Source organism: Haliotis cracherodii, unplaced genomic scaffold (assembly GCF_022045235.1).
Source record: "Haliotis cracherodii isolate W230 unplaced genomic scaffold, xgHalCrac1.p SCAF_35, whole genome shotgun sequence".
Taxonomy (NCBI): Eukaryota; Metazoa; Mollusca; class Gastropoda; order Lepetellida; family Haliotidae; genus Haliotis; species Haliotis cracherodii.
In genome coordinates this window covers 2136240-2146706 of record NW_027266292.1, presented here as the reverse complement: position 1 = coordinate 2146706, position 10467 = coordinate 2136240, and the positions used below count along the sequence as shown (strand labels likewise).

The following is a 10467-nucleotide window of genomic DNA, read 5'->3' as shown; positions in this document are numbered from 1 at the left end:
TGTTTTAAATAGCATCTGGGAAATATATATATGGGAAATATATACGTGAATCAATACGCAACGAGTTGACAATTCTTTTCGCTATGCTCGTTTGCGCTCAGACGGAACCCAGTTGTAAACAAATGCCACGAGAGGGGCACGAGTCGCTATTCGGCTTGTCCCGGAATGACACGTGTTGGTCACGAATGGGAAGGAGTGGTCACGAATGTTGTTTTTCTCCAACTGACACGATTGGTATCGAACACGTGTCTTTCCGGGACAGTTCAAGTGGCATTCGTTACCAACTCGTGTCATTTCGAGACAAGCAGTATTGCGGCTCCGTATGAATTATATAGAGGCGCGAAAAGCAAAAGTCTCCATTCATCTTATTCCTGACCAGACAATCCAGTGATTGACATGAGCATTGATCTATGCAATCAACCAAGTCACCGGGCCTGACCACCCGTTACTTTTAGTCGGCTGACCCGTGAAGATCCGGGGTAGAATAGGTCTTCACCAACCCATGCTTGTCGTAAGAGGCGACGGACGGGATCGGGTGGTCAGACTCGCTGACTTGGTTGATGCATGTCCTCCTATCCCAATTGAATAGCTAGATGCTCATGATGTCAGTCGCTGGATTGTCTGGTCCAGATTCGATTATTTACAGACCGCCGTCATATAGCTGGATTACTGTGCGGCGTTAAACAACAACAACAACAACAACAACAACAACACACAAAAAAACTGCTGAAACGTTGGTACAAGATTCTGTATGTTTCTGCAGGTGGTGAGGCCACGGGTGGCCAAGTCGTCTGAGGCGCCGCCTTTCATGTGCAGAGTTGCGTCCCTTGAGCACGCCAGAAACCTATGATTGTGGGTTAGCCCAGGTTATGTTTCTATGTTTGTCAGCACCATACCCGTGCTCGTGGGTTTCACCGAAGTGGTAAACGTCTGACACCTGCATCACTTCGGGCTTTCCTCACACATAAGCTGACACGCCGTGATGTAACTGGAATACTGTTTAAATCGGCGTTAAACCCAACTCACTCACTCACTCCTCCGGGTGGTCGCAAGTACTGAGTCAAGTTAAAGGATACAAAGAAAGCGAGGATGATCTTGTATGGGTAGCGACTACTATTGTCATGGAACAATTACAGACAATGCCTTAAGATAATCGATATTGGTGTCTATATTCCAATATGAGTATGACACTCTCGTCAGCAAATCCATACATGATACGATGTTTAAGAATTGCTATTTTTCACAGAAAGTGAGGTAGAATATTTTTAAGAGTGATATGCCTGCACGCTTGTGTACGGCTGCTGTTCTTGTCCCTCTGTGTCGGTTTTATAAATCAAATACATGTAGTTTTACTCCGCAGTCATCAATAGTCCGTCAAAATCGAGGTGGTCTGAAAATATTGAATCTTGGTCAGGCAATCCAGTGGCATATCCCTATGAGTGAGTGAGTGGTATTTTACGCGGCTTTTAACAGTATTCCTGTTATATCACGGCGTGTCAGCTAAATGTGGGAGAAAAGCCCCAAATGATGCAGGACTCATACGTTTACCACTTCGGTGAAACCCCTGAACACGGGTATGGTGCTGACAAACCTAGAAACATGATCGGGGCGAACTGGGATTCGAACCCACAATCCTAGTTTCTGGTGTGCCTAAGGGACGCAACTCTGCACAGCAAATAGCGGCGCCTTAGACGACTGGGCAACCCTATAAAACGTTGATCATTATATAATACCTGCCATGAGTGATTGAGTGAGTGAGTATGGTTTTACGCCGCTTTTAGCAATATTCCAGCAATATCACGGCGGGGGACACCAGAAATGGGCCCCATACCGCCCCATACCTACCATGAAATGCAAAGACATGTCATGGTTTGAACAAATTCCACCAACAAATATAAGGTGCAGTAGCGACAGTTTAATTCAGTCTTGACAAAGATAATACATTGAAACGAAAAGCACTTAATGTACACTTTATAACAAATTTGAATAGACATACAAGAATTCTTTCTATAATACGAAAGTTTTGTTTCATTTCCTCATGATGACAAAGGTCATCCGGAATGAGGCAGTGATGGTTTCGCGTTCATCTTGGTCTGAGGAAGAAGCCAGCGAATCTATGGAGAACCTGAAATATAACATGCTTACATTTTATTAACGTCCAGCCATGGCAGCGGTAGATGCAGCCTTATTATTATCGACCACGTCTGCACGTAAAACATACATACTGTTCCAAAATAGGTTTGCCATTTTCGTCGAAAAAGAGATGTCTTAGGCAGTACAAATGGGCCTGTAGTAAAATAACCATTAAAAAGTTTAATTGTGAATTATGAAGGGGTAAAGGCAAGTGTTTCATTTTGTATGTGAAAATATTAACTTACCGAGGAAATTCGTTTCCGAAGAGATTTACTTTTCTGACACTTCACTCCAAGGGTTGTCTGTTCATCCGAGTGTTCATTGATATCACCGGTGTCAGGTGCTGGGCGGCCAAACAGGCAGTACATAATATTTACAGGCTTCACACCAAGGTCACGGCCGTCTGTGGGGTTGCTGGTGTAGCAATGATCTTGAACTAAAATGAAATAATGATTAAACCTTAAAATTCAACTTAAACCTCTTTAACAGTGTAACATTATTTCGACTTTATTAATAAAAGAAAGAATAGCTATCTGTCTGTGTCTATTTGGGAAACTTTCAAATTATTGGACATACCATTTAACTCGAAGTCCGGATCTTCAATGCAATAGCGTGAGATCGGCCATGGAGATACGATGTCAAATAGATCAACGTTCGTGTCCTTGTTGTTAATTAAAGCCTCCGAGCTGACCTCCTGGATATTGGTGGTCAACAGATTCTCAAGCTGAATTTTATCAATCCATTCCTTTACCTTCTCTCTGCATCCAACTCGCTCCACCTCAACAACAACTTTCTCCTTCCTCGAATCTTTATGTCTCCTAGTAAGATTCTTCCTTCCCAATTTTGACCTTCCAGTTTTGTCTGCGTCTTTCTCCAGAGCCAGTTTGTATCCATCTCCCAGCTGCCACCTCTTTCCTGCATCTCTTATATTATTACCCTTCTTCGCTACTTTCGGTCCATTCTTTCCGGGACCATCCGCCATTGTACTCCTCTTTCTATCCTCCGTCACCATCCTTTCTTTCCTCTTAATGCTCTCCTCATATCTCCTCGCTCTCTCTATCTCCTTCCTGTATCTACTTCCTTTTGTCTTCTGCTCTCTTCCCTTTTTCATCAGTCTCTCAGACTCTCCGCTTCCGCCTCCAACTTTTCTTGACTTGCAAAGTTTGGAATCATTCATCCATTCCGGCAATGGCTCAAAATCGTCAGGTGGTATATAGAATATACGTGGCATCCTTAAAAGAAGACATGGTTTAAATAATAAGAGGACTAAAGGGAAAATGGGACATTCGTGCTTTCAAATTCACATTTGATGGCATCTAAGTAAAATGAACGCATTAAGTATAATGTAACTTGCTTTGTCCGTTATGTACATGTTAACTTCAACTTGTAATGGCGCGGTTTAATACATAGCCTTATGGTTAATGCGTTGGCTCGTCACGCCGAAGACCCGGGTTCGATTCCCCAAATAGGTACACTGCGTGAAGTCCATTTTAGTTATGCATTAACTATTTCTAAAAACTTTACTCATTCACTAAGCAATAAAAAATGAAAACGTATTCTCTTGTGTGAATATTAGAAAATATCGATAAGAAAATAAACATATATGAAGTACTTACTTTGCTGAAGACGGTTATACAGTTTCTAGTTCAAACAAAACAGATAACTGGTGGATCTTGTCGTTTTATAGTCACAACTACTTTTCAAAGTCTGCATAGATCTGCATGAACAGAACAATAGGCCCACTCACCTAGCAACCACATCCCATCATGCTTACGTTGTGTTCTTGTGACGTCATTCGGATTGTGACGACAAAGACACTCTGACGTCATGAGCAGGACTAGGCTCGGCAATCTGCCAACAGAGGGCGCTGGCAACGCCAGTGACTTTTTTCCAGACTTGTGTTTATGACGAAACATAGTAGTAACGAAGGGGAGGTTGATTACTATGTTTATATATCCGGAATGAAACTTAAAACAAACAATATGTCCGAATTCCTTCTTATTGTTGTCAGTGTTATTATATTCGACACCAGACAGAAAACAGTTTTATTCTTTGATCTGGGGCGGTGGGGTAGCCGAGTGGCGAACGTACTGGCCAACTAATATGCCATGACGCTGTTTAACACGCATAACCCACTCAGGCACAGTATATTGTCTCGGGGCTGACAAGTCCTTGAATATTCCTTTATGCCGAGCGCCCGGCAGGGTAATAACAAGTGCCATCTTTTAACGCCTTTTGGTATGACGCGACCGGGGGCTCGGAGCACCGACATTCAGCTCTATCCACCAGACTATGGAGGTGGCCTTATTACAAAATCATAATAAGTGGTGCTTAACTTTTTTCCATATGTATATGTTGTTAAGATGCCTGCAACCTCCTTAAAATCAGATCTTAGTACGATGTGTAACGGTAGCGACCATTGTGATCTGATTTTAATGAAATCGAGATGTCTTGTCAAAGATTTACCGTTTTGGGTACCAGTGGAATCAGCGATGGTGCATCTATGACAAATATAAGATCTTATAAATCAAATACATGTAGTTTTACATCGCAGTCATCAATAGTCCATCAAACTCAAGGTGGTCTGTAAATATTGAATCTTGGTCAGGCAATCCAGTAGAGCACGAGTACGAGTAAAGATTAATACCGTCGCCACACAAACAACGAGCAGACACATAACAACCACTCATTTTAGTCTGCTTTTACAACCAATGCAGACCGAAGACCTTTCTGAATCCGAATGCCCACATGGTTCAATTGATGTATTGTAGAAATACTATAATAATAATGAGTTCATTTGTATGGCGCCAAACTTCATACCGGCTCGTGTGCTCATGGCGCCTACATTATTACCCCAGTCAATGGATCAGTGAGCACTCGACTTTCATTCTCAGCTCCCTGGGAGTATACAACCCAAGCTGCATGTGAGGCGTTAGAAGGTTACCATCTCATCCTACCGGGTACCCACTCACTGCTGGGTGAATAGAGGCACATTTCGAACAAAGTCACTTGCCGAAGGCGACACAACATGTGGTACATGTGCTTCAGTGTGGGGCAGGACCGAAGCCCTAGAAACTCTCAGGAGTCAAGCTGCGGTCACCCATCCATCTACTCTCCGAGACAAACGTTGTTAACTTCACCTGATTAGTGATTAGTGAGCTGTGGCCTGTGCACAGGATCACGCGCCACCACTACTCCACATTTTATAGGGACATTTTTTTTTAATCTTTCCACGATACATAAACATGATTCTCCTGATGTGTCAAAATATATGACATATCAGATTCACATATCCCTATGAGTGAGTGAGTGGTATTTTACGCCGCTTTTAACAGTATTCCTGTTATATCACGGCGCGTGTCAGCTAAATGTGGGAGGAAAGCCCCAAGTGATGCAGGACTCATACGTTTACCACTTCGGTGAAACCCCTGAACACGGGTATGGTGCTGACAAACCTAGAAACATGATCGGGGCGAACTGGGATTCGAACCCACAATCCTAGTTTCTTGTGTGCCTAACGGACGCAACTCTGCACAGCAAATCGCGGCGCCTTAGACGACTGGGCCACCTTATGAAACGTTGATCAGTATATAATACCTGCCATGAGTGAGTGAGTATGGTTTTACGCCGCTTTTAGCAATATTCCAGCAATATCACGGCGGGGGACACCAGAAATGGGCTTCCCAAATTGTACCCATGTCGGGAATCGAACCCGGGTCTTCGGCATGACGAGCGAACGCTTTAACCACTAGGCTACCCGACCGCCCCATACCTGCCATGAAATGCAAAGACATGTCATGGTTTGAACAAATTCCACCGACAAATATAAGGTGCAGTAGCGACAGTTTAATTCAGTCTGGACAAAGATAATACATTGCAATGACAATCACTTTATGTACACTTTATAAAAAATGTTGAATAGACATACAAGAATTCTTTCTATAATACAAAAGTTTTGTTTCATTTCCTCATGATGACAAGGGTCATCCGGGATGGGGCAGTGATGGTTTCGCGTTCATCTTGGTCTGAGGAAGAAGCCAGCAAATCTATGGAGAACCTGAAATACAACATGCTTACATTTTATTAACGTCCAGCCATGGCAGCGGTAGATGCAGCCATATTATTATCGACCACGTCTGCACGTAGAACATACATACTGTTCCAAAATAAGTTTGCTATATTCGTCGAAAACGAGATGTCTTAGGCAGTACAAATGGGCCTGTAGTACAATAACCCTTAAAAAGTTTAATTATGAATTATGAAGGGGTAAAGGCAAGTGTTTCATTTTGTATGTGAAAATATTAACTTACCGAGGAAATTCGTTTCCGAAGAGATTTACTTTTCTGACACTTCACTCCGAGGGTTGTCTGTTCATCCGAGTGTTCATTGATATCACCGGTGTCAGGTGCTGGGCGGCCAAACAGGCAGTACATAATATTTACAGGCTTCACACCAAGGTCACGGCCGTCTGTGGGGTTGCTGGTGTAGCAATGATCTTGAACTAAAATGAAATAATGATTAAACCTTAAAATTCAACTTAAACCTCTTTAATAGTGTAACATTATTTCGACTTTATTAATAAAAGAAAGAATAGCTATCTGTCTGTGTCTATTTGGGAAACTTTCAAATTATTGGACATACCATTTAACTTGAAGTCCGGATCTTCAATGCAATAGCGTGAGATCGGCCATGGAGATACGATGTCAAATAGATCAACGTTCGTGTCCTTGTTGTTAATTAAAGCCTCCGAGCTGACCTCCTGGATATTGGTGGTCAACAGATTCTCAAGCTGAATGTTATCAATCCATTCCTTCACCTTCTCTCTGCCTCCAACTCGCTCCACCTCAACAACAACTCTTTCCTTCCTCGAATCTTTATGTCTCCTGGTAAGATTCTTCCTTCCCAATTTTGATGTTCCAGTTTTGTCTGCGTCTTTCTCCAGAGCCAGTTTGTATCCATCTCCCAGCTGCCACCTCCTTCCTGCATCTCTTATATTATTACCCTTCTTCGCTACTTTCGGTCCATTCTTTCCGGAACCATCCGCCATTGTACGCCTCTTTCTATCCTCCGTCACCATCCTTTCTTTCCTCTTTATGCTCTCCTCATATCTCCTCGCTCTCTCTATCTCCTTCCTGTATCTACTTCCTTTTGTCTTCTGCTCTCTTCTCTTTTTCATCAGTCTCTCAGACTCTCCGCTTCCGCCTCCAACTTTTCTTGACTTGCAAAGTTTGGAATCATTCATCCATTCCGGCAATGGCTCAAAATCGTCAGGTGGTATATAGAATATACGTGGCATCCTTAAAAGAAGACATGGTTTAAATAATAAGAGGACTAGAAGGAAAATGGGACATTCGTGCTTTCACATTCACATTTGATGGCATCTAAGTAAAATGAACGCATTAAGTATAATGTAACTTGCTTTGTCCGTTATGTTAACTTCAACTTGTAATGGCGCGGTTTAATACATAGCCTTATGGTTAATGCGTTCGCTCGTCACGCCGAAGACCCGGGTTCGATTCCCCACATAGGTACACTGCGTGAAGTCCATTTTAGTTATGCATTAACTATTTCTAAAAACTTTACTCATTCACTAAGCAATAAAAAATGAAAACGTATTCTCTTGTGTGAATATTAGAAAATATCGATAAGAAAATAAACACATATGAAGTACTTACTTTGCTAAAGATGGTGATACAGTTTCTAGTTCAAACAAAACAGATAACTGGTGGATCTTGTCGTTTTATAGTCACTACTACTTTTCAAAGTCTGCATAGATCTGCATGCACAGAACAATAGGCCCACTCACCTAGCAACCACATCCCATCATGCTTACGTTGTGTTCTTGTGACGTCATTCGGATTGTGACGACAAAGACACTCTGACGTCATGAGCAAGACTAGGCTCGGCAATCTGCCAACAGAGGGCGCTGGCAACGCCAGTGACTTTTTTCCAGACTTGTGTTTATGACGAAACATAGTAGTAACGAAGGGGAGGTTGATTACTATGTTTATATATCCGGAATGAAACTTAAAACAAACAATATGTCCGAATTCCTTCTTATTGTTGTCAGTGTTATTATATTCGACACCAGACAGAAAACAATTTTATTCTCTGATCTGGGGCGTAGGGGTAGCCTAGTGGCTAAAGCGTTCGCTCGTCACGCCGAAGAAGCTTTCCAACATGGGTACAACGCGTGAAGCCCATTTTTGGTGTCCCCCGCCGTGATATTGCTGGAATTTTGCTAAAAGCGGCGTAAAACCATACTCACTCACCCATATGCTTAGATCAGACGTAACAAACTGTATGTTTTTAATATATTATTGGACAGAATGAAGGCACAAGAGCATAATATTTCATCATATATGACAGTAAATACAAATTAATGCAAGAAGAATGATTGATGGTGAATTAAGTTTAGTGATGTATACAAGAATGTCTCCATGTTCTTTCCGTGTTTAGAAACTGCGTGCTAATAACATGGGCCTCTGATAGAAAACCTTTTTAATATACGAAATGTTGAGAGGTCTCCATGAAAGCATAAAAAATAACTAGATGCATCGTACCAACTTCTTTTGAAGTCGATTTTGAAAAACAAGTAATTCGCCGTATAGTTAAATTTTCGTTTCGTTTACAACAGACTCCGCAATTTCATACATTATATGTCGCTTCCGGTGTTGGTTTCAACACCTAACAACGCTACATGTGATTCTAAGTGATGCTACTGACATTATACTTTTGTGAATCTGATATATGATCAGACGGCTGCTCTTTGCAGCTGACGCCTCAAACTTAACGAGGTATTATTTTCAAGTTCATTACCGATTTAAAATAAGACCGCTGTCATTAGGCGAGTGGTGCTGTTTGACCGTGGAGTGGTGTTTTTATTTGACGATTCACTGGTCAGACACAGTCGCTCTATTGGGCTCATTGTGTCTGTGGGATGAGATGGGGTTTCTGGATTCGATAACAGATTCACAGACACATCACAATCAATTACAATATTAATATCTATCTTGAGTTTAAATGCTGGTGTTATGTTGCAAGAAAACAGTAATCAGCATCTGCAATGGTATCCGTCGTGTCTTTTCCAAACAGATACATTCAATTACAGAACCGAGGATTTCTCAAGTAGAATCTGTACTCAATACAAACATATTGTTTCAAACATCGTTAGAAACTAACAGTTTTCGTCCATGAGTCCTTATAATGATCACATATAGCAAAACCCTTAAAAAGGGCAAATTTCTGCTAGTCCTTATGATACCTTAACCATTGGACAGTTTGGCAAGGACTTCAGGACTAGTGCCAATTTCTAACACTGATATTTAAAAAAACATATTTAATATTTTCGTGGCGGAAAAACCCAGGAGAGTTCTTTTCATGCTGAATAGCCATTGTCGTCACTTCTGATTTTAATAAGGTGTGTTTTCAGTGAACTGGGCCATCATACTCTAAAATGACAGGACGTCGACTGTTCTGAAGCACTGTTTTGTAAACATTAGCCGATAACCCCCAAGCTCACTGGGTTCTGCTGGCCTTATTTCGCGAGAGAATTTTCCAGTGACCACAACGCGGATGTAGGCTTATCATGTGACCAGACTTTTCTCTAACAAACTCACTTACTCTGAAATTGGAACAGACGGGCCTAATGCAAGCCGAAGTGTGAAGATTCCGGGGTACAATAGGTCTTCAGCAACCCATGCTTGCCGTAAAAGGTGACTATGCTTGTCGTAAAAGGCGACTAACGGGATTGGGTGGTCAGGCTCACTGACTTGGTTGATGCATGTCATCGATCCCAATTGCGCGGATCGATGCTCAGGATATTAATCTCTGGATTGTCTGGTCCAGATTCGATTATTTACAGACCGCCGTCATATAGCTGGAATATTGCTGAGTGCGGCGTTAAACAACAAACAAACCAAAAAACCTAATGCAAGCCTTTTGGTGCGCTTTACATATTGTTTTGAATAATTATATAGACATACTACTACAACCGTGACACTGAGGTATATCACAGTATAGCTTTACACATCAAAGTGACTGTATCGCTAGCTTTCCATGGGGCTTTGATATCAACACATGGAGGACAAATACGCAAATGAAAATAATTTTTCACGTTTTAAAATGTTTTCTGAATAAAAGTAATGTTTTTCTAAATGTGTAGACTCGTACAAACTTAAACAGATGAAAAACACATGACTTCATAAGATGTGATGATACAATAGGTACAAGGCAGGCTGCAAGGAACTCTGGGTAGGAGAGTGATTGGCTTCATACAACCGAGGCACGTTTATATTGTAATCTTGGCTTTGATAAACACTGGCTTCTAATCTA

General features: G+C 41.7%; 2 protein-coding genes and 1 pseudogene across 2 annotated transcripts in view; 1 reads left to right on the top strand and 2 right to left on the bottom strand.

Moving 5' to 3' along the window:
* Positions 1 to 2083: 2083 nt before the first annotated feature.
* LOC139477715 (uncharacterized) lies at positions 2084 to 3846 on the bottom strand. Its single transcript, XM_071260111.1, is given in 5 exon segments — positions 2084 to 2125; positions 2379 to 2569; positions 2710 to 3365; positions 3750 to 3780; positions 3783 to 3846. Coding segments are annotated over 5 exon segments (984 nt in total).
* A 2302-nt stretch (positions 3847 to 6148) lies between these two features.
* Positions 6149 to 7905, bottom strand: LOC139477714 (uncharacterized; annotated as a pseudogene).
* A 911-nt stretch (positions 7906 to 8816) lies between these two features.
* LOC139477734 (ATP-dependent DNA/RNA helicase DHX36-like) overlaps positions 8817 to 10467 on the top strand; it is a 51278-nt gene continuing 49627 nt past the window's right edge. The window contains exon 1 of the mRNA XM_071260131.1: positions 8817 to 8930. Within this exon, the coding sequence (XP_071116232.1) occupies positions 8884 to 8930 (47 nt within the window). The 5' untranslated portion in view covers positions 8817 to 8883. The remainder of the gene's footprint in view (positions 8931 to 10467) is intronic.